General features: G+C 41.8%; 1 protein-coding gene across 3 annotated transcripts in view; it reads right to left on the reverse strand.

The window, feature by feature from the left end:
- cacna1ia (calcium voltage-gated channel subunit alpha1 Ia) overlaps nt 1-24,396 on the reverse strand; it is a 153,388-nt gene that overhangs the window by 110,851 nt on the left and 18,141 nt on the right. For all 3 annotated transcript variants that reach the window (XM_085784484.1, XM_085784483.1, XM_085784485.1), the window contains exon 2: nt 545-809. In XM_085784484.1, the coding sequence (XP_085640610.1) occupies nt 545-792 (248 nt within the window). In that variant the 5' untranslated portion in view covers nt 793-809. The remainder of the gene's footprint in view (nt 1-544; nt 810-24,396) is intronic.

Below are 24,396 nucleotides of genomic sequence, written 5' to 3' on the forward strand. Positions count from 1 at the left end.
TGTCTGCTGCACTGTGGTAGCAAATCCACCAGATAAAGAAGCGAGGGTGGATGGGAGGAGGATGAGGAGGAGGAGGAGGAGGGGGCGTCGGAGTCAAGATGGATGAAAACGTATCAAAAGAACACAAAACAGAGACGGAATATATCACAAAGAAGAGAAATTGTGACTGTGCAAAAGAGGGAGCAGGATAGCCAGAGAAAAAAAGGCTATGCAGAAAGAAAAGGCTGGATACAGAGGGAGAGGGAGAAGCAGTTTTGGATAAAAAGATGAAAGGAGAAGGTGGAGGAATGAGAGGGAATAAATGCTGTGTGAAAGGTGTACCAACGAACAGAAGACGCTATGAATGATGGGTGTGATTTAAGGGAGATGGGGATTAATGAAGCTTAGGGACTTTAAAGAAAAAAAAAACTGAGGGAAGCGCTGATGTTTTTGATAACAGATGAGGACAGGTGAATAATTGAGGTGATTGATGAAAATTACGGGATAAAGCGAAGGTTATCTTTAAAGCCAGAGGAGCCACTTCTACCAGTGAATGAAAGGATATGGGCTGGAGACCATACGGATGCACCAGCTGCGAGGACAGGTGGTCTGCTTAAGGCAGAAAAAGACCACGGGCGCCAGCTCCGGGAAGGGCACCACCAGAGTGCTCAGGTCACTGCCGATGCTGACATCGTCGCCCGGACCCACTTCCTCGATGATGTCATCAGCCTGCGCCGAGCCGTACTCCTCGCTCTGCCCTGGCACTGCTGAGGAGATGCTCCCCAGCCGCACAGGACACTCCTCGCTCGTCATGGCAACCCAGCCGAGATCTGAAAAACAACAGGAGTGGACACTGGGATTAGAGACAAACAACAAAACACGCCTAGGCACAAAAAAAAATGTGCATTTGTTTATCGGTATAAATTGAGGAGGGCACGTTTACCAATTGTATGGTAAACTGTGTTATAAACTGTTTTCTTGTTGTTACGGTCACTTTCGTAGGTGAGAAGGGGGGCTGCCATATTGTGTAATGTTTTGATTGGTTGCCTGGTTACCTGTCCGGTTAAGTCTGACGTGAGCGGAAGGAGCAAGGAATGCTGGGAAAACGCCAAAGTGAGAGCCGTGTGGAGACGAGGCTGCAGCCCCGCTGAGTAGTCAAGAGAAGATGACGATGAGAAAGGACCCGTTTCACCTCAAGATTGAATTATTGTTTTAGTTATTGTCTCGTCTAAACACAAATGAACTGACAAAGCCACGACTGCGTGACGACGGACGGAGGTCGATACACGCAGGACGCTGGAGTTGGTGGCCGGCACGGTGCCACTGGAGCTGGACGCCGGTCCGCCAGGAGAGCCGCTCGGACCCAGCTACAGGTGATGAACGGAAGCAACCGGTGAGTCGAACATTGTACCATATGGCAGCGAACCCCACCAGACTCCAGGGTTTTAGTAATAGAAATATGTGCACCTGTGTCAGCCCTGAAGCCTAGACTTGTAAGAGCCTTAACTGTAAAACTTAACTTGCCAGGGTGGCGTATGGTCGCGACATTGTCTGTAACAACATCTATTGCACGTCTGCCCGTCCTGGGTGAAGGATCCCTCCTCTGTTGCTCACTCAGAGGTTTCTCCAATTTTTCCCTGTTAAAAGGGTTTTCTATGGAGTTTTTCCTCAGTCGATGTGAGGGTCTAAGGGCAGAGGATGTTATGATGTCATGTAAAGCCCTTTGAGACAAACTGTTTGTAAAAACAGGCTATACAAATATAATTGCCTTGCCTTGCCTATGGTGTTGAATAGGAAAGTAAAGTGAAATCCCCAACTGTGAGCACTTTTAAATCCAGGTTAAAACATTTCTCTTTTCATGTGCTTATAGCTGAGCTCTTTTTAAGAACTTTAAACTTGATTTTCTTTTATTCTTCTTTGCTCCTGCTTTTAACTCTCCTTTTTTTTCATTTTTAAAAAATGGTTTGGTTTTATGCTGTTCTTTTTAAATGTTTTGTCTTCATGTAAAGCACATTGAGTTGCCTTGGTATGAAATGTGCTACATAAATAAAGATGCCTTGTCTTGCCTTTATATGCCTGTTTTGATTTGTGTTTAGTATGTGTGTTTTTTTTTTTTTGCATGAAAGTTGCCCCAACAGCTTTTGGCTACTCAGTCACTCCCAAAGACAGCTTAATCACCCCTGTGTCATAACATCAACTCACATCTCACAGATACATGTATTAAATAGTTGTTGTTTTCCAGCCCCGAAGGCCCATTAGTCTCCTGCTCTCTCTTTTTCCCCCCGCGGAATCAAATGTTCTTATCGTAAACTCACTTGTCTGCATAACAGAACGCCGAGCTCACTGATAGCAATCACCTCTCACAATCAAAGACACACACAGAGGGTTACGACAGCCGAGAGTAAATCAATGTCAACAGTCATTGCAGATTCATTGATGATTCATTTAGCCCTATCGCAGCGTTGAGGGAGAGGAAATGGCTTTCCATCTCCTAACACTTAGCTCATGAATAGATTCACTTTTATCTTGGAATATGGAAACACACACACACACACACACACACATAAAATTAAGACTGCATCACTGGAATCATTGTCTAAGTTAGACCCCCTTTCCACCAAAACTAGGAGGCGGAAGAGGGTTTTCTAAAATGCAAGTAAACCCACTAATAAAATCCAATTGACCCCTTTTCCACTGGCAGCTTCCTCTTTCTGTTCAGATTGAGGACACACACAACTGCTGCTAGCCAGCATGCAAACTGGTAAAAAGGTTATGTCATATTGTCTGCAAGGAGCCTTGAAGACTTTATGAAGGGATGCTTCTGTTTTTCATGCTTCCACACTCTTTCATGCCAGTTAAAATTAGCAGGTTCACCCTGGTATTGTGTTAACATCGACGCTACCCGGGTTTGAACAGTGACTGGATACTTTTCCATTGGTGGCAAAAAGCCTAGGTCAGCAGGTCTTAAACTGTTTGTTTTTTTTGACCAGTGAAAGAGCTTTACTGTTTCAAAACATACTACCTGCCTGTTTGATCTTGTATCTAAAGCTCAAGCTAGCTAGCTGAAGTCGTTTTCCGGGCCGATTGTTGGGAGAATTTAACTCTTAACACACCTCACACCACAGGATAATCTCATAGGATAATCTTGAGAGCCATAAAATAATTGGACGATTTTTGTCCTTGGTCGGAAGGGGGAAAATCGGGGCAAAGTCAGACAGATTATCTTTATTTGTGTGGCAGGCTTTAGTAATGAAACTCATTTCCACTGATACACTGATGATACATTTCTCAAACTGTATAATTAGCAGCCTGTTTGACTCAATGTTTAAAAATGTCCCGCTCCTCAATTGAGATTAGACTGAGGTGCTGGTCACTGGCCAGGCCTGACATAGACACCAATCTAATCAAGCAAGAAAAACCCTAACAAGTGTGATTTCTCAAAGTATGACAGCCAGGAACCTCGCTGGTCTGTTTGATCCTGCCCTCTCTTTTGATCAGCACATTAAAGACCTCCTTTTTCATGTATGTAAAATGATTAATATTCTGTCTTTTCTGTCTGTGGCAGATGCTGATTCTGACCCGAATTCACACTTTTGTGTTAGCCACACTATTTTTCTGCTTGAACTGAGACGACTTGAATGTTTTTGAATGCTGTAACTAAAAATGTGACCACATTACATCAACGTCTTTCTATCTGTTTCACATCAGGCGGTAAGGTGCTTTAAATCAGTGGCAAAATGATATATGGGTAGGCCTGGTCATTCCTGTCCGATCTCCTAAAACCATGCACTGTATTTCATCCTGTGCTCTCCATTCTCAGACTGCAGGGCTCCTGCTGACACCAGACTGTCTGACTGTGCAGAGGAATTTTAATCCATACTTAAACCTCATCTTTCAGCCTTAACATTTAGTTAGCAGATTATTCTTTGATTACTCATAATACCTGCTATATTGTCCATGTTGTCCTGCACATGCTTTCACTGCAAACTATCTCTCTGAGCCACAGTTTGTTTATTCACAAACACAAGTGTCCAAGCTGTGTCCGAGCAGTCTCTCCCTCTCTCTCTCTGTCCTCTCTTTTCAGTCAGGCTCTCTGCGCTGGACCATGAATCGTCTAGGGACTTCTCTCCCTCTCTTGGCTGTCCGTGCCTCATTCCTGATGTTTTGGATCTGGATCGTCATCCTCGGGGGGGGGTCTCTGCCTTCTGCTTGTCTCTCCCTCCTTCTCTGTGTTGATTTCCTTCTCCTGGACTTGTCAATGATGTGCTTGGTTTTGCCTCTGTGTGTGCAGTATGTCCTATTTTCACGATGCAGCTCAGGTCTTGTCTGTTGGCAGCACCTGGAAGTGTCGTCCCAGATCAGATCATATCCTTCATTAAAATCTATACTCTTGTCACCCCAAATGTCCATACAGCTCATCTACCCCGTTGCTCTATTCTGTACGCATGACATCTATTGCATGTCCTGGAGGATGGATCGCTCCTCTGCTGCTCTTGATGAGGTTCCTTCCCTGTGCCTGTTAACGTGTTGTCAAGTGTTTTTCAAGTGTTTTCTATTATGATAAGTGGGCCTAAGGAAAGAGGTCTGCTGTACATCTCTTATGTGATATTTGTGATATTGTCAAATATAAATTAACCCTCCTGTTGTCCTTCTGGGTCAAATTGACCCAATCTGTTTCCTTCCTTCTTTTCCTTCCTGGCTTTCTCCCTTCCTTCTTTCCACAATCCTTTTTCCCTCCCTTCCTTCCTTCTTCCTTGAACGAATCTGTTCCCTTCCTCTATCTTTCTTTCCTTCCTTTTTCCCCTTCCGTCTTTCCACAATCCTTTTTCCCTTCCTTCCTTCCTTCCTTCTCTTCGTCCTTACTTCCTCCTTTTTGACTCAATTGACCCAATCTGTTCCCTCCCTCCCTGTATCTTTCCTTCCTTTTTCCCTATGTTCCTTCTTTCCTTCCTTCCTTCTTTCCCTTCGTCCTTCCTTCCTTGACCCAGGAGGACAACAGGAGGGTTAAATTTGACACACAGAATCAAAAAGTCCAAATCCAAATCTACAGGTTTACATCTACTTATATTTCTTTAAAGTTACAATTCTTTACAGCAGCTCCCCACTGCATATAACTTATTTGTTGTAATGAAAGGCTTGGAGTCAATCAGCTCATGTTAAAAACAGGGAAACAAAAATAATTGAGGATTTAAAGGCAAACTGAAAAAAACAAAACAATGCATGACAGCCAGCTTTCATCAGGCATGTATCAAATTAGTGAACTAGCCAACAAGTAGTAGCAGCCAAAGTGAACGGAGAATATCAAATGGATTTAGGAGGACATTCACACAGCCCTGCGTACTTCCCCCCTCCTTCCCACCTCCACGCACACACACACACACACAACCTCTGCCCTTTATATCCACATAGGCCATAAACTACGTAAAGTATGAGTGTAAATGTTCGTCTTTAATATCACTAATGCGATTTTTCATGTATGTCTACACAACAAACATAAGAAAATGACAACAAACATGCATGTGTAGGTGTGGTTTCCTTTATGTGTGTGTGTGTGTGTGTGTGTGTGTGTGCCTGTGTGTGTGGACTAGTGTTTGTTTGCACTAAATCCTCCAGGATTAAGAGCCAGTGGGAGAGCAGACTTTATTTTTTACAGGGTAACGATATTAAAGGCTATTCATTACAAGCTAAGAAAATAGGGCACTGGTGATTTAGTAGCTGGTATCTCTCACAGCTCTGAAGCTAATCCTCTGACAAGGTGTTAAACCAGGTGGAGATATCAAAAAACATTAGAATGAAGAACGACACCCACCACACACACACACACAGCTACGCACAGATATGTTAAGTCTCTCTCTCTCTCTCTGTGTAATAATCATCTATTAGTGTGCTGATGTATCCATTTATTATCCCAGTACGTACAAATAGATACTGTCTCTAAAACCAGGCCATTGTGCGTTGCTTTTCCATAACTGGCCTTTTAAATTAGCTTTACCATAGCAACAGCAGCTTCCTGTGGAGGCAGGAAGTTTATTCTTACTCTGCTGTGTTTTATTTCCCATGACAAAGCTTCTTAGAGAGACCCTGCAGCTATTACCGGCGACTACAATTAAGCAGGAGACAGCTTTGCAGAAATGGTTGGAAGGAGTGTGCTCTTTGCATTCTGTGTAGGACTATTGTCTGTGTGTATGTGTGTGTCTGTGTGTGTGTGTAGTTCATTCTCTGCACCATAATATCTGCTCCTTTTCCTTACTCTCTTTTCGCAATATTCCTGTATAATGGTTAAGCTTCCTCTGAATGTTTTTATTTTATCATTATTATTTTCTTGTTTCATGACGATGATTGATTAATGTGTGTGAGTGAGAGAGAGAGAGAGGCTATCCACAAGGCTCTCACTTCGGTTTTACCAGTGACAAACAAACACATCGACAAACACACACACATCACACTATCTCAACATGCACACTCTCCTCACACATTAACACCTTTAATTGGGGGAGCGGATACACAGTCACCCATTTAGCTGCACTATGAGCTAAAGGCTGTGATGAGCCATGGAAAAAACTTGCTTTGCCCCTCCCACACACACTCACTGCGACAGTCTGAGACAGACATAGGAAGAGGCTGGACTGTGTGTGTATGTGTGTGTGTGTGCGTGCGTGTCAGAGAGAGAGAGAGGGAGGCTTTCAATGAGATCAAAAATCTGACATATCTTAACGAAGGGAAACAAGTAACGACTGCTCGCCTCCATGAAGCCAAAAGCAATCCTTTTGGCACTTAAAAATTACAGCATAGATGATGGTGCATCAAGTGCATCTGTGAAGTGTATTAAAATGCAATTGGCTGATCAGGAATGTGAATAAATCATTGATCTGATGAAGTTTGGCAGAGGTGGCACTGTGCCTTGGTCGAGGTGAAGCACAGGTGCACAGGTTTACAGCTTCCTTCCCCTTTTAGCTGCTTCAGCGTCACGGTCATTTTAACTGCCCATCCCAGCTGATTGTCACAAGATCACAGCTCATACACAGCTTTTGTGTTCTCAAATAAGTGAGGGCAAAGATGTAGAATAATCACTATGATGTCATTCTAGCTTATATTGTACATGGATGCATTTAGGGAGTAAAGTGACTGGAAACCTGTGGAATTCCTACTGTATGGAGTCATTTGCATTGTGATACCCATCTTTGCATTACCACATGCTGCTCTTTGATGGGCTGTGTTGGTTCAGTCTGACCAACATGACACATATTCCTACTATAACAGCATTGAAAAGTCTAGTGCTAACTAACCCATTCCACGTATTTACAAAAAGACAAAAGAAATCAGAAACCACCAATGGGAAGAACTGGGTTAAAATTACAGATGCCCTATTCATATGACTATTCATATAGTCCTGTACGGACTTTTCATTTAGTGTTGGTTTTGGCAGCCCCTGTGGACGAAAGCGGTGGTGGTTTGCCGGAATGAAGACTGCATTTCCCATTTCCCCGTCATGAAGACGTTTGTCGGGCCGGCGCGTGTAGATTTGTTTTGGAAACGTCGGAAAGAAGACAGGACTTACTTCTTTTTTCTTTTTTTTTTAGCAGCATAATGTATCTATTCGCATCATTTCTTCAGTGGTCTGACCCGACCATGCCTACCAGAGGTATAGAATTAGACTACTTAGAAATAGCGTATCTTCACACTGATGGGCTCATTTGCTGTTGTAGGTAACAGAGACACAGACACATCAGCAGAAACCAGAGACTTTTGCGTATCCAGTTAAAAGCTCCGTACAGGGGCTTTAAGTACGGTTAGCATGTTAAATCTCTGCTGTTTAAACATACCAACCACAATTTCTGGGTATACAGCAGCTGTACATATCTGCACACAATGTGCACACACAGAGTTTGGATTCTGATATCTAATCATACTTAGTCATCTTTGAACTTTTGAACTATGTTGGTCAGTTATGGTTTAATTCATTTGGGGAACGTGTGTTATGCTCTATGAAATATTTGTATTACAGCAATACTTACCTTGGATGACGTTTCAGAGGGGGAAGATTTTCATATTCACGGCACAATTATTGCATAACAACCAATGAAAAAGTAAAATGCTGTGTTCCATTATGCTATCCCAATGTTTAAAGTCAGTTGTGTGGCTTTGGAAGAGAGCCCAGCCCTACTGTGAAAAATCAGGACATCTGGGAAAGAACTGATACTGCATCTGACACAATGTGGCACATAATCCTCTGTTCCTACAGGGAAAATTTATTACAAAGTGCCTCCCCGTAATGTTGCATTATGAATTTCAGAAGTTTTCGAAATTGGTGTGGAAAGTTACAGGGGAAGGATTTTCTTTTTTCTCTGTTTTTAAATTTATTTTCCTTCAGCGAGAAATACAGCTGGGTTGGAAGAGCGCGATGCACGGTGCGGGACAATGCTGAGCCCAGCACAGTCCGCATAGACAGCCAGGGAAATGACTGTCACACCAACTTAACACAGCACCCGCTCTTCACATCTCTTTAAATTCCTTCTCTCTCTCTCTCTCGGAGTCAAAACACAATATTATCACTTGAGAACACACATATACACAAGTGTGCGCACAGTTGCGTGTGACTGGGCCGAAAAATAAGCAAGAACATTGAGCATTATGAGAAAACATACAGTAGGGCAGATCCCCGATGATTGGTGCTGTCCCAGGTGTGTGTGTGTGTGTGTGTGTGTATGTGTGTGTCAGAAGAAACATAATGCACCACTGGACCATTCAGACACAGACAGTGGCTAATGCTATTAGAATCACTTCAGGCCAGGGGTCTCTCGACAACACAACAAGCTACACACCCTGTGCACAATCACTACACACAGACACGTATATAAAACACACTCCCTGTCTCATCAGTTATGTCAAGCAATGCTTCATCCAGTGACCTGAGACAAACCAGCTTTGGCACCTATTGCTGAGTGATCAAAACAGTACATTACTCTGTTATTGAGACTATCAATATATTCAGTGAGAGTCTAATGTATTTATAAACTAGCCACTGACAGGGGAGCCAGCGGTGAATAAGACGGCTGGCTTTTTGACAGCACCATAAAATAGCCTTCGAAAATATGATAAATGCGATTCTTGCAAAATGAAGAGGAACATAATTCTCACTCGACAACATTACCTTGCCAAATAAACCCTTATATGTCTAGTTTAGGGGCTATTGTTAAATACGTCATCCTAAATGGACTTTCAAGCACTGTTACTGCCCAATCTAAAAGGGTTATGCTAAACTTTACAGGACGGTTCAGATGAATTAGGGCCTTGCTGGTTTAGATTCATTGCTCATTATAAAATTCTGCATCACTGCATCATTGTTTTATTCTCAGTTGTGCCACTTGTCCGCTTCTTAAATTACACCAGCCTGTTTTCATGGCACCACAAAATGAGGATCCATGTGATTTACTCAGAATAACCCTTAAGAGATCTAAAGAGGAGGCGGAAAAAATGCTAAACTAAATCAGAGCAACTGTCTAGCTCAGCCACTGTTGCTAGAGCAGTGCGCCTAGATTATTTCTCTTAAGACAGTAAATGAGGCACAGGATGCTGCATCAACACTAATGCTATCTGTGACAGGCTGTCGCAGGGCAGCATGCAGAGGCTGCAGTCATCTGAAGGCTTTTGTGGTTCGGCAGATTTTTAGTCACAATCGGAGCGTGACATGCGACATCAACACAGCTGAGTGTCACATTTCTGGCGAATTTGAGTCACACAAAAATAAATTAAACCGAGCTGAACTAAAGACGGTAGTATATTAATGCTAAAGGTTTTTTAGGGATATTCCAAAATCCACTGTATTTTGTTTAAAAACTATGCTAAGATTTAGATGAGCAAAGCTGAGCCCTCCGAAAGCCTCTTATACATTTTACTGTTCTTCATTGGCTTATGGTGGAATAATAATGAAGGAGGCTTCTGGGAAATGTCACTCTGAACACTGCTGGTGCCACTTAGCTTCATTTTATAATAAAAGAAAAACGGAGTCCTCCGTGTGCACAAAGCATTACCCCACCAAATCTAAAGCTTGGAGATATCCCAAAATTGCATACAACGCCCAGTTGACTTTCGTTAAAGAGCATCTTTTTCTTCTTCATTATCTTTATCTTCTTTAGATAAATTAACTTCAATGCAAGGCAACATATGATTTAACACAAAAGCAGGATTAGTTCCACTATTCCACACTTCTCAAAATCCTGCATCACCGTTACCACAGTGTTGTGTGGTGTATGTTTGGTGTAGTTTAGATTCCTGACTTGCAATAGGTTAAAATACCACAACCACTGCAGTGAAATGTCACTGCAGTGGTGACACCTAAAGGTATTTCAGTTGGTAGGTGACATATGGCTGACAGTCCCATCTCCTGCTTCCAGCACCATTATCCTGACTCGGCAGAATATCCAGATTGGCCCTGACATTTGTTATGGATCACAGACCAGCCGAGTGGGCAGATTTACCCCCTAACAGCCATATGCTTTGTGAAAATGACATCCATCCACTCTGAAATGACAAGTTGCAAAAAAAATAAAGTATCTTGGGTATTTGACAAGTTGTTACATTGATTAATTCAAAAGCAATTACTGTAATTTGTACATGATATTTCATACCACCAGTTAATCTATGGCTCCTGCTGGATGTTGATCCTATTGCTACTGAAAATTAACACCCAACTCTCTGCAGCCATCACTCACTTTGAGCTCTTTTCTCAACAAGCTAAATAAAACATGATACAGGCTTTATCTGAAAAACAAGTTATATCAAATGTTTGGCTTCATACAGTAGCAACTTCAGTTGCAATAACAATTTGCTTTAATCCAGTGAAAACCTGATACTTTGCATTTTAAAAGAAAATCTTATTTGTCTACCAACTAGGCCACAATGAATATGTAGGAATCAAAACTTTTGATTTTGTGTTCTTTCTGTATCAAATTTTGTGTTTCCTCCGTTAACAGAAAAAAAAAAGAAATCTGCAGGTTTTTCCTTAAATACTGTTAGTTGCTAACCAAAAGAAATCCACTTCATATAAAACAGTATGTGGCTACATCCAGCACAGCAAGAGGAGGGAAGCAGACCGGCTAAAACTGTTCATTTAGCAAGGGGAAATAACTTCTGTCCATTCATAGCCCCTGCCTGCTTTCATGCATAAACAGTAAATGTATCATCCTCTGAGCTAAAACAGTTGACATTTTGAAGCTCTGGAGGGAACTGACAGCTCTGCTGTGTATGTTGTCAAATCTAGTTTTTGGTCTTCAAAGCAATTAACTTTTTGATCTGAGAAACAGATGAAAGATTTCCTTTGATTCTTCTTTAATCTCATATCTTCCTTTTGGAATTTTAAATTTACGGTTTCCATTTGAGTTTCTTAATCTGTCTTGATTTCTACCATCCTCGCCATCCACTTTTTCTTATACTTTTTTTTGTCCTCTCTGTTGCCCCTTTAACTTGCACTCCCTTTCTATCCACATCTCTCTTATTACATCCCTATAGCTCTTTCTCTTTTTCTTTAATACTCTCTCACTCTGTCTCTCTCTCTCTCTCTCTCTGTGATGAAGAGGATACTGAGCCGTGTCAGAAATCATCTTCAGAGAGAGGCTGCCAATGGATTACACTGAAGCAGTGGCCCCATCGGCCTAATCTGTTTTAACAGCATTAGCTCGAGCCAAGTAGCCAAGTTGATCGTTGTACATCCACAGTTTGTGTGGAGATTGAGAGCATCTTTGTGTCTTTCACTCAGCACGAGTGCTCTGTTGTGTAAATCCTTCCTCATGCTGAGGCTAATACCATTCTTTGCACTTCAAAGGGGCTCAGAACTATTATCATTAGCATAGTGCTAACTGTTAGCTTTTAGAGTTTGTGGCAAGCTAAATTTTGTGTGTATGAAATATGAATTCATACTCATTTCACTCATTTCTCTTATAGTTCTTCCATTGGTCTGTTATAACTAAGCTTTTTATGTGTTGATCATGTGAATCGTTGCCACTTTAGCTTGGAGTAGAAAAAATTATACCGATGAACCTCATGGGCCTTTTAGTTAAGTTAAATTAAGTTTAAATGTGTAATAGAATATAATCTCACAACAAGATACATAAAGGCTGCCCAGTGCCCACTTTTGTTAAGAGGAGAGGAGTGACAGGTGCACACAAGAATTCAGCTACTCTTACATTATACACGGTTGCCCATAAGTCGGATTAAAAAAAAAAAAAGTTATTCTTCTCATGAAATGATTGTGACAATGTGATTTATTCTTAATAGATAAAGTGTATACCTTTCAAAACAACTGGGACCCAGTATGTAATCATTGCACCTGGTCAAAGGTGATTACTGATGTGTATAAACAGGAATAAAAAGAGGAATGTGTCTGAAAACCAAATTAGTCCAACTTTATGGGCACTGTGTGTCAGTGTAAGAGGTGTGTGCAAGGTATGTGGGATTTGTGCTTCCAGGCTTTGTGGAAGTTTGTGTGCACACAATCCTGTGCATTATTGACTGATTCATAACTGTATATTTATAACAGACTGCCTCCCAACACAAATCCATACCGGCAAGGGAGAGGACGTCCAGTAATGCTGCCGATGATTTACTATTAGACCTCTCGTCGTCATTCTTTCACCCTGATAAATGTCATGTGTGAGGCAGAGGGAGCTCACACTGGTAGGCGTGCCAAATAAAACAAACGGTCAATCTTACAGGCTGACGTGCAAGTGCATCTACAGCAGACTGCCAAATTTGGCAAGTGTGTCTATATGTGCATACGTGGGTGTGTGCGCGCGTGTGCGTGTGTGTGTGTATGAGTGATCAAGCAGTTGTCTCTTCTTTGCTGACTACACCGGCAGTGGCAGAGGGACGGAGGACAATCAATTCACATTAGGGACACACTGCTGCACAGCTGCAGGTGTTCATATAATGTGTAGTTTGTTGGCAGGCATGTGTGTTTGGTGCATGTGCGTGTGTGTGAGAGAGAGAAAGAGAGAGGGAGAGGGAGAGAGAGAGAGAGAGAGAGAGAGAGAGAGAGAGAAAACGATCCTGCGTTCCATCAAATTTTGTGCTTTTCCACAACATTGTCCATCCTCCATCCTGCTCTCCTCTGCTTCTCACACACACACACACATCCACACACACACACACTCAGTCTAGGTAGCTAGTAAGTAACAGTAATGAGGACGGTGGGCGCCATCATTGTCACAGGTGTTCCTTAATTGGCGTGAAGCATTATTATCTTCCCAATTTAAAACATTAGAGGAAGTGAGATTGTACTGCAGTGACTTTGTGGTTTAGTGTTATTGTGCAGCCCTCAGCCACGCTCTCCAACTTGAAGTTGGACTCAGACTTGCTTGTTACCATGTGGCGGTTTGAATTTTGCAGCTCAGCGTCTGTTAGCAGCTGTAACTCCATTATGTTGCATTCTGTTCTATTCCATTTCAAGTTACCTAAAAGCTGCGATGCCTTAAGATCAAAGGGAAGAAGTCAATTCTGTTTAACTTTACAAGGCAAAACAAGAAGGGGAGGAGAAGAACAGAGAGTGGGGGGGGGTGATGGAGGAGGAGGAGAAGTAAAGACAGATCCATTCCTCCTTCTCTCCTCTGTGGGGCAAAAAGCGTTGAGTTGAACATCTGTCAGCACTCCTTATCTCCTCACCCCCCGTCTCTCCACCGTCTCTTCCTCTCCTTTTTTAAAAAAAAAAAAAATTCTAACCCCGTTGCTTTCATTCCCTGACAGGAAACTGCCATCCAAAGTTTGAAAACTCGGGGAGAAATGGCATGAGGCAACGTGCGTGTGTGCAGGCATGTGTTTGTTAGAGCTTTGTGTGTGTGTGTGTGTGTGTGTGCGCGAGAGAGAGTGAGTGAGGGCCCGAGACAAAGAGAGCGCAGTAAGAGAGCAGACAAAAGCCTTGATATCAAGCCTGAGGAGGCAAGTGTGAGGAATGAGGGCTGTCTTGACAGTGCATGTATGTGAGCTCATGTCCGTGTGTGTGTGTGTGTGTGTGAGGTCTCATTATGCATGCTTCCTGCACCATCACTGTAAAATACAGTGTACGCACCCTCAAATGTTTGGGTGTTTGTTCATTTGCGTGGAACTGAGCGTCTGATTAGTGATAGCTCACAATCTGAAGCAAGAGAAGGAAATAGCAATGATAAAGACAAAACATGCAAAAACAGAAGAAGAGGAGGGAAAAACAGAGGAGAGAAAAACAGAGGAGAGGGGAAAACAGTTTTTAAAAAAAGAGGATGAACATTTGGGGAAAATGTAGATGAAAGAAAGACGGAAATAAGTTGGAGGGCCGGGGCGAAGGAGGTGGGGGAGAGGTGACTGAGGGGAGGGAGACAGAAGAGACAGAGACAGAGAGAGACAACATTGCAAGAGGGAAGCCTGTAAGCCATGGTGACAGAGAGAAGGTAGGAGATGAGAGGAGATGAGAGAGCTGAGGAGGAGGAGGAGGAGGAGGAAGAAGAAGAAAACAGACAGACAAGATGGGAAAATAGAAAAACAGAGCTCAAGTGTTTCTGGACAGCTGTGGCTGCATCTCCTGCAAAAACAGTTATGGAAATATTCACTGCACACACACAGAAACATGTGATGGTTTAAAGTGAATATGTGATAACCTATGGGTGTGTAATGCTGATACAGAGACATACACACTCATGCATGCTTTCAAACAAACAAAACACCAAAAGCCTGAATACTGATCCGTCCACTTCCCTCTTTCCTGTCTTCACACCTCTCTCCAAACCTTAAAGCTCGGAGGAAGCCGAGCAGCTTCCTAATTACCTCATTTGCATAAACATGCACACTGTGCACGAGAGAAGGAAGTGGGCTGTGGTTCGCGGAGAAGGAGCAGGAGAGCGCTTCACCTGGAGAGAAGAGGAAGGAGTATAATTTTGGAAATAGAGGAGAGACGCTTGCTGACAGTGAGAAAAGCGTCAAAACTTGTCCTCCTTCTCTACGCCGATGACACTCTGCTCTCTCGCCCCTCTTTTTTCTCATCCCATCTTCTTTTTCCATCCTCCTCTTCTTCCCTTTTTAGAATTGGCTCTGTACTACTCATTCTTTGCTCCATGCCTCCCTCCCCCCCTCTTTTTTTTTGCTCCCTTTGCCATACTGTAGGTAGCTCACTGCCAACAGCCATTATTCTCCTCCTCTCCCACGTCGTGTCCCTCGCTCTCCTCCTCCACTTTCAGCGCTGTCTTTGCCATCACTTCCCTTCCCATCTCTCACTTTCCCTCCCTTTTGCTAGCCCTTCTCATTCTCCCCCCTCTATTTCTCTTCCTCTCCTCCTTTTCTTCCAGAGTGCTGTGTCAGGTCTTTTCACCCTCAGCAGTGTGAAATGAGATTTGAATATGGCTCTTGGAGCGTTTTCTGGCTCGCCTAAACCCCCCCACCCACCCTCGTCCGCGCACGCATAAAGCGAAGGCCACTCGTAAAAGATAAAGGATTGTGACGCTACTTGAGTGCATACTCACATGTCAAGGGAGGGGGAGAAGGAGAGCGGAGGGATGATGGGAGGAAGCTGGAGGAGACAGGAAGGTGAGGAGAGGACATGGTGAGTGGGGAGATGTGGAAGGCAGAGGAGAAGCAGAACGGTAGAAAATAAACGAATGCAAAGAAGAAGGACTCGGCAAAGGAGAGAAACTGAAAAGCGATGAAAGCGAAACACAGATAGGGATCAAGTGGAGAACAAATGGAGAGACTTTTATCTAAATGCGTTAACCTTCTTGTTCGCCCCTTTCTTTGCATTTTGAATGGAAACCCTCCACTGAGAGAGTGAGAGAGGGAAGGAATGAGAAGAGAGCCAAACTGAGCCGAGCATAAAATGGCCATGATGTGTCAAGTGCTGGCCTCTCTCCAGAGAAAAACAAGGGGGAGACAGCGAGGGGATAGGTTTACTGGATTCATAAGGTCTGAAATTCCACTATACCACAGGTTTAGTGGAGTAAGGGGCTAGGGACTGTTAATGCCAATAATACTTCCCAATGAATAGAATAAAACAATGTACATATAGTATCTGAGTTCCCATGTATGTCTCCAAGATAATACCTTAGACCTAAGCTGGCAGATTTCAGAACATGTTGCTGTGACGGTTTGTCAGACAGCTTGTCAAACCTTGAGCGTTTCATTTCTCATAATTGCCCTCCACCCACGTAATTACAAAATCATGCCACTGTGAGATGACAAACAAAAGCAATTAAGTACATTGAAACAAACAGACGGCGATTTCATTTCATACATTAATTCTTTAAAGCATATCACATTGGGATTGTAAATGCTACCCATGCAGGAGGGTTAACCAGGCGTACGTGAAGACTTATCCTCAGTCCACTCTCTCCTTCCACACGTCCATGATGTGGACAAAAGAACTTAAGCCTGCAGTTATTTTAACCATCGACCTTGTGTGTGATGCTGTTGTTTTTGGAGTGGACATCAAAGCATAAATGATCATATGAAATCCACAATTTGAATAGCTGATTTCTGTTATTCTGAGTGTCTTTTTTGTTCAATTTAATGTTTGATGGTAGAAGACGAAGGATGCTTGGACGATGAAGTTTTATAGGTAAACTCCAGATTAAAAGAATTAATAAACAATTAAACAAGTTTCATGGAAATCTACTGTCGCCTCTGAGCTGAAACAAAAGGAGAAAACGGGTAACACCCTGGTACGTACACCAGGAATAGAACAGTTGTGATCACTTCACACTTCGCTTCTGATCATCTTGCTGCTTTTTTCGCCGTCAGGCTTGGCTCTGTGCCAACCTGTCGTAGTTTTGCACTTAATTTCAAAATGTTTGCCTTTTTTTTTTTTTTCCACGTGCCAGAAGCAACATTTCCTTTGTCTACACGTGCAATCTTTATTTTTATAAGGCAAGTCAAAAGCAACTGAACGGAGAATGCCTCAGAATTTTTTTTCCCATAATCACAATTTCATATTTTGAAGATTTTCTACAACTTTTGAGTAACCTGGCAGATAGCAGTGTTCTCTAAACTTGTACAGAAAAAGAATGCGTCAGAGTTTTGTTTCGCATAAACCTTGGGCTCTAGCCAAGAGTCTCTACACCCTTTTTTAACTTAAAAGTTTGACTTAGTCTAGTGGTAACTTCCAATGTGATCTTTAAAGTAGGAACTGGTGATGCATTGAATAAAGATGCCATGGCTTCTGATTGAAAGATCATATTGATCAATAAATTCATTCAATGAATTATTTCATTCTGAGGATGGTGCCATTTATTGATGAGGGTTTTTACTCATAAAATGGTATTATTCACGCTACAGGAGGAAGGATGGAGCAAGAACAAAAGGACGTGGTTGGTACACACACATAAATGGTCAAAATGTGCAGACCTGCATACGATGATAACTTGAAAACACATCAGCGGAACAATGCGGCTCCTTACACACAGTTACACACATTCACACACATTCACACTTGAGAACACACTGAACAAAAGCCTGAAATTTATCTCTCAGAAAGGGGGAAGTACAAGCGCCATTAGATTAAAACCATGGAAGGAGTGCATTTCATTTCAAAAGGAATAACATCTTAATTTTTTAATGCATATTTCTCCGAGGAGCCGTCCTACCTCTTACAGCCTTCCTGGCTTCTGCAGCGTTTTAGGGGAAGGCTGCAGAGTGCTGGCTGACCAGTTAATTTACTTGAGTTAGGTCTACATGTAGGAGTTGGAGGAGGCATTTTAGTGGGAGTGCTTTCCATTGCAAACAATTACTATTATTAATACTGTTCCTCCATTCCCTAGTTTTTCTATGAATTTCTATTGCTTATTGTACGTGTACGACTCTGAAAATGATTTTTTCTTCTATTTTCTTTAGTTTTCAATACCTCACAGATATCTTTATCATGGTGTGATCCCCACTGTGAACTTTACTTAATAAAATATTGGTATTGTTATTCTGGTGAATTTCTATTTCCACTGTTTATCCGTATTTGTTTCTGCCTGTTAAGGAGAAGTAACTCAGTCTTCAGTTGGTGTCTGAAAGAATATTTTTAAACTTATGTAGCTCCCACAATTTGAACAATGTACTCATATTTCATATTACCATGTTCAGGCTTCACTGCCATCATTTACGGCACATTTTCTTTCAGTGCTCCACCTACACTGGAATAGTTTTCTCTGGGAAAATGTATTCTTCTTTTGAAACTCATCTTATCCAGTGCAGCCTCAGTTTAAATTGTATTGCAAAGATTTCTGGTGGAATGTCTGAGATAATTTGTGATTAATCATGTTTAATCACCAACAGTGATTCATGAATAATCCCCCATCAGAGAATCACAGCGCACGGAGCACTGACAGAAACACTGCAAAGCTACTGTACTGTACATCTATCACATCTAGTCTTTCAGGCGGTTAGGGCTACGGTACACTCTTACATTTCAACCATCTCACGAAGTAGAACGTTCAAAGCCATTCATAAACTCAGCATCGCCACTATGTGTTTCGATGCATGCATGAAATGTAAATATGTGTGTGCACATGCTTTCCTGAGTGCACAGTGTAGGTCGCAGACTAAGTTTTTTCACTAGGAGAACAGTGGCCATTAAAATATAAGGAGCGCAAGCAGAAAATACAGGGGCACACTGTAAATCGACTTGCAAAGCAAATATTCACATTTCCTTTTCACCTTCTTTCAGGGGTTTTTTTGTTTTGTTTTTTTTTAAAGCAAATTTACTGGTTGCACATGTGCAAGTAGATGAAAACTTTACTCAAATTTAACTTAATTCAAATTTTAGGTGCAAAATGCCCCCATTTAGGGGCAGTCTGGAGCCCCGACTGCAGTCTACTGTAAGCATGAAGCTCTGCAGAGCAGAATAAAGCTACAGTGGGAAAGTCAACTTTTCTCCTTAAATATTTTATCATTTGTATTGTGTTCAAGACTTGAGGAAATCCTAATATATTGAATTATTGAATCAACGATGTTCCAGTCTAATCCGACAGCTGGTCCACTGAAACTGACACAGCCTGAACAAAGCCTAAACAACAACAACATTTAACAGTAAATATATTCAACGCATATTCTGCTTATTATCATGACCGGCTAAATCTCCGTAAAACTTTACTGTGGCTTAAAGGAGCTTTCTAAGAGTCATTTTCATGTTTTGGAACTGAAGTTGGAGAATAAACTAACCACTTTCTACCTCTGGCAAAATGCTGAACCCCATGCTGTCTTTGCCAGCGAGACATCGTTTAGGTTTTGCTTGGCTAGTCTTTCATTTGAGCTGATGTGATGTGGATGTCTACCTTTGGTGCTGAGGTCATACTGGTGTTAATGCAGTGTGCAGGTGGGATGCAAGAGTACACTAGTCCTGTCAGCAACAAATTGACTTTAATGTTCCCATCTTCCCCCCTAATCCCAACCCCAAATTTAACCGCTCCTATTCACATACACTGAATTATTTACAACCCCTCTCTCCCTCTCTCCAATCATTACTGTACACATCTCTGGGTTTTGTTCCCCTCCCACTCAGCTTTTAGTGGTCTCTACCTCTCACCTCATTTTACTTCCTCTCTCGTCTGTCTCTCTCTCTCTCGCTCGCTCGCTCGCTCTCTCCCTCTCCCTTCTTTAATTAAAACTCTATTCGTCTTTCTCTGCCAAAGGTTGCTTTTCAATTACGAATCAAGTGAATGGGAAGTTTCCTGGAATCAGATCACAGTGGGTAGGCTGTCTAACTTTTTTTTTGCGTTTCTTAAAAATGTGCAGTCTTGGTTATTGCTCGCCTAATTAATCATGATTATTTCCTTTTATAATTATTTCTTTATGAAGTAATAATCTTCTCCCAAGAATTTTTCTTATGACTCGCAACGGAAAGTTGTTCTTTATGTCACATTCTCTCATTTTTATTCAAAGCAAGAAAGTCAAAGTCATCCAGCTCTGCAAGGCTGCACAGAACACTCACTATAATAATTTGTCCACGCGTCCATAAACACTGCAGTTACTCAGATGTTAGTATGGATGGAAGGTTTGATGGTAGTTGTAACTGCTGGCGAGCCTTTTCACAAATGTCAGCTGTGCAGCAAAAATGTCATGAGGCACCACATGAGTTTAGTGACGATATTGTTATGAATTATAAGAAATAAAATACCTCAAATGTGTCAAACTTCTCATCATAAGACACAGGGTCTTCTTACTTCTCACTCTGTCATCCTGTTGCCTATGCAGGTATTTTTCTACACCTGAATATAATGAGCCGTCTGTCTGGGATCGCTCTGCCTCGCTATGCAGCTTTAAAAATGCTGAACAAAATATCTGCGTCTCGTCTCGTGGACTAAAGATACATTAACTTGCTAATTAGCTAAAGCAGATAAATCTGCTAAAATGCTAATCCCACTAAATCCAAAGTGTTGTCTGCTCTCACAGAGGTAGGTAGCAGGAAGCTGGAGTCTTCCAAGAGGAGACTGAAGGTCAAACTGAGGTGGAAGAGAGACAGAGAGAGACAGAAAGGAGTTGAAGAAAGATGGAGATGAGGGATCGCAAGGACTCACAAGAGAGCAGGATCAAAAGCAGTGTGCCATATCATGGAGTGAAAAAAATACTAGATATAAGAGACAGGGGGAAACTGTGAGACACACTCAAAGTGAATGGATGGAGCACAGCTTGTGGGACTAAGAGAGGACATTAGAGGCTTCAAAAACACTTATGAACCAAGCCTATTCAATAAGGTTTATGTCACTGACACTAGCACTGCAAGCTGAATACCTGTACATCAACCTGCCCGTTTCCCTCCTCAGCTGTATCTTAGAATGTAAACACTCTTTATACTGTATAGTCGCTCATAACATCTTGTTGAACTGTTTTAGCACTGATGATGAAAAGTAGAGAAAGTACTTGATATATACATTTTTGTTTTTTTGTTTTTAATGACAAAATTATGCAAAATTGAGCCATTAATAGCCTCTGTTGTCAGTCATTCAGTACCACCTCACTGTTAATCTACAGCAGCACATAAGACAATGTGGCAGAAATCCTTCTTACTTAGTGATTCATTATTATGTGCGATATATGTAACTTTCATCTGTTTCCTCTAACATAATGCCATCTAACTTTTACTAAGCCTTGATGCAGGTGCTCATTGAGATGAATCATCTTTATCCTGCTTGCTGTGTGTGTGCGTATGTTACATAACTCCAGTAATAGAAAGGCTGCTATGGATGTTCAAATAGAAGGACTCAGAGTGAGATTCACAGAGTGTTTCTGCAGTGCCGATGAGCTGAACATTTTAGTCCCACACAATTATTCCAGCTCATCGTTGTCAAATTGACCAAACCTTAGAACTGTGCAACAAAGAAGCAGGCCGTCATAAAACATTCACGTCTAGTAGTAATTAACTTTCTCCTCTTTTAACAAATAGAAGGAACAGTGGAATAGGGGAAGAGATGAAGAATAAAGAAAATGAATCTAGTGTCATGGTATGAGTTTCTTTTCTTTTTTAGTTTATTTTATTCAAATGAAGCAATTAAAATTTAATAGGGGTCATAAGCTTAACAATCAATCTTTAATAGGTTTAATCGAACGTTATTAGTTCAACACTTTTCATACAGTTTAATGTAGTTCAAAGTAATTCATAGATGACTGATAAGATAAAAAGAAAAGGACAAACCAAGCAAAAAGCAGCAGCAAATGAGTAGTACTTATTTTTTTTATAAATATGAATCATTTCACTTATTCTGAGCTGGACTGGTATATGTCATTCTATTTTGACTTAAATAAATCAACTTCGGGGGGGCGGTGCGTGGTGCAGTGGTTAAGGCGGCCGCCCCATGTTGAGGCTGCAGTCCTCAACGCAGGCGTCCCCGGTTCGAATCCCGTGCCGGGCAGACCTTTCCTGCATGTCATTCCCCCTATCTCTGCCTCCCCCTTTCCTGTCTATCTCACTATGTACTGTCAAATAAAAAAGCGAAAAAGCCAAAAAATGTACTTTAAAAAAATAAATAAATAAATCAACTTCGGTCTGTGTTTATCCTCGTAATATTATGAACTTTTTTTGTTTGTTTTTTACTATATGTTTTACACACGTTTCCAGCTAAATCAACCGGGTTATTGTCATTTTTTGTCCCTCTTACTTCTGAAGGTGTCCTGCTGCTTTCAGTTGCTAAAACGACCCAATTCATCCGATGGAATGATTCAGATTTAAACTTTAAGCGCCACAGGACAGGAGAACAGAGAGAGGCAGACCAAGTGACAGCAACAAAAGGATAAGGACAGTCGGCTGGAAAGGAGAGTTTAAAGAAATCAAGAAAAAGAGGAAAAGTTTTAAAGGAAGGGAATGAAAATAAAATGAAAAAAAGGAAGGGGGAGAGATATTGTGACAGCGGGCCGAGAGAGCTGCTCTGCACTGTCAGGCATCAGCTCCCTCAGGAGTGGTTAAATGCATTAGGGCTGTCCACCGGGAAGCAGTCAAGTGATTAGCTGTACTTCAGCTTCAGGACGGAAACTGGCCAGGACTCAGGATGCACAGATACATACAAACAACTGTAGCATGTGCAGATCAGACTGAATTAAATAAAACGGAGATGAGGAGCAGCTGAAATGACTAATCACTGTAGAAAATGACAGACATATTGGAGCTAGTGTTGTGAGATAGATACCATAGAGGCCACATTGAGCTACATGAGACTCCAACAAAGGCATTCAGACAGCGCTATTTTATCTCTTTGAGGTGTTTTGTTGACCAGTGAGTTTCATTCAGAGATGAAGAGAAGCAGACGTGCGAAGGTCACACATCAAAGGGTTCCAAATACTGCTCAGTCTCCTCAACCTTGGATGACACACTCAAGCTCCTTCATCCAGCTAAACAAGTCAGATAAGTTATGCCAACAGTAAAGACTACCAAATAGAGCAGAAAGAGTATGGTAGAAAAAAAATCTATAGAAATATCAATATCGAGAACCCGAAGCAAGTGAAGCAAAAACAGGGGTAGAAGTATTCTGGCCACTCAGTATTGAAACCACATTATCATAAACACATATGTCATTTATTATTGATCATCGGCGTACCCTCTCAGCTTGCACTCACTTCGACACGGTAGACTTAGGCACCTGTGTGTGTGTGCTCTCCAAGCCCTGTAAGCAATGGATGGCTGTAGGCAACACAGCATCCAAAATTCAATTACCGCAGACCTGGCAGAGAAAGCTGTTGAGCAATGACCTTACATAAATGTCAAACTGAATGTATGCGCTTTAATTTTACATAATACTGAAATCTAACTGAAGACTAAATTTATCATGCAGCCTACTTGTCAAAAAGCCCATTGAGTGGCCTGAGTGTACACTTGATGAGAAAAATATGATATAAAAATAATAAGGGCTGAACCTAATGAGATTCATCAGATTTTCATCGTAATCACGATAAACACATCGTAAAAGGTTCCCTAAAATGCGATGTTTGTTTTAATTCCAACCTGAGCTACACCGCTAACATAACAACAACAACGGCGGCCCCATAATGTTTGGAGTTTGTTTTGTTGTTTGTTTTCGTTCCACTCTTCTTCTCTGTTGGTGTATTTGTGTGGCAGTGTTACAGCACCACTACAGGCCTGGCATAGTACTACAGCTGTTAAGTCGTTTTCAGAAAGGGTTAAGGTTAATATCTCATCACGATATTGATCACTGTCAACGCACATCAGACACTTTGCTGATATTGTGCAGTCCTAATGTAGTATTTGTAAGAGACAGGTGAAGTCCTAGCATGAAGAAACTAATTAAAAATGGCTATACATGGTGTTTAGCTCAGTTGGTAGAGCACCCGCTCCATGTGTTAAGGCTATAGTCCTCAATGCAGGCGACACCGGTTCGAATCCCATGCCGACTGGCCCTATGCGTGTCATAGCCTCTGCCTCCGATTTCCTGTCTCTCTCAACTATCCTGTCGATTAAAGGCGAAAAAGCCCCAAAAATATATTATTAAAGTCACTACATTTTAACATATATTCATTGTTTTCATTGTTTTGATGGTGTTTTGCAAGTAAGACCCCAGGCTAGACAAGCTATTATCCCTATCACTTTGAGGCCCTCTTTAAGTACTCATGTCTGAAGTGCTATAATATTAAACTAATGTGGTTTCTCTAAGTGAATGAGAATGCATTCGTTTCAATGGAGTTATGGCGAGTCAATGCTTTGGCCTGCAGTCTAGCTTTGTGACCTGAAGCTGTATCGAACACTGTCAATCATCAGTAGACACATGCTGCCAGTTGATGGCTGCAGAGTCTGCAGCGCATCGATCACTGTAGGTGTTGGGCCAGTCCGAGATGCCACTCCACCCCCTTGTCAAAGTAGATTTGTCCGGCTAGGTGAACACAAACGCACACACACAAGGACGGGATTTACTGTATGTATTATATGTACATGTCAAAAGTAATTCTCAAAATGCACACACTTGTACGGCTTAATCCAGTGTG

Source organism: Trachurus japonicus, chromosome 8, assembly GCF_045865225.1.
Source record: "Trachurus japonicus isolate A0001 chromosome 8, Traja_1.0".
In the NCBI taxonomy this organism is placed as follows: Eukaryota; Metazoa; Chordata; class Actinopteri; order Carangiformes; family Carangidae; genus Trachurus; species Trachurus japonicus.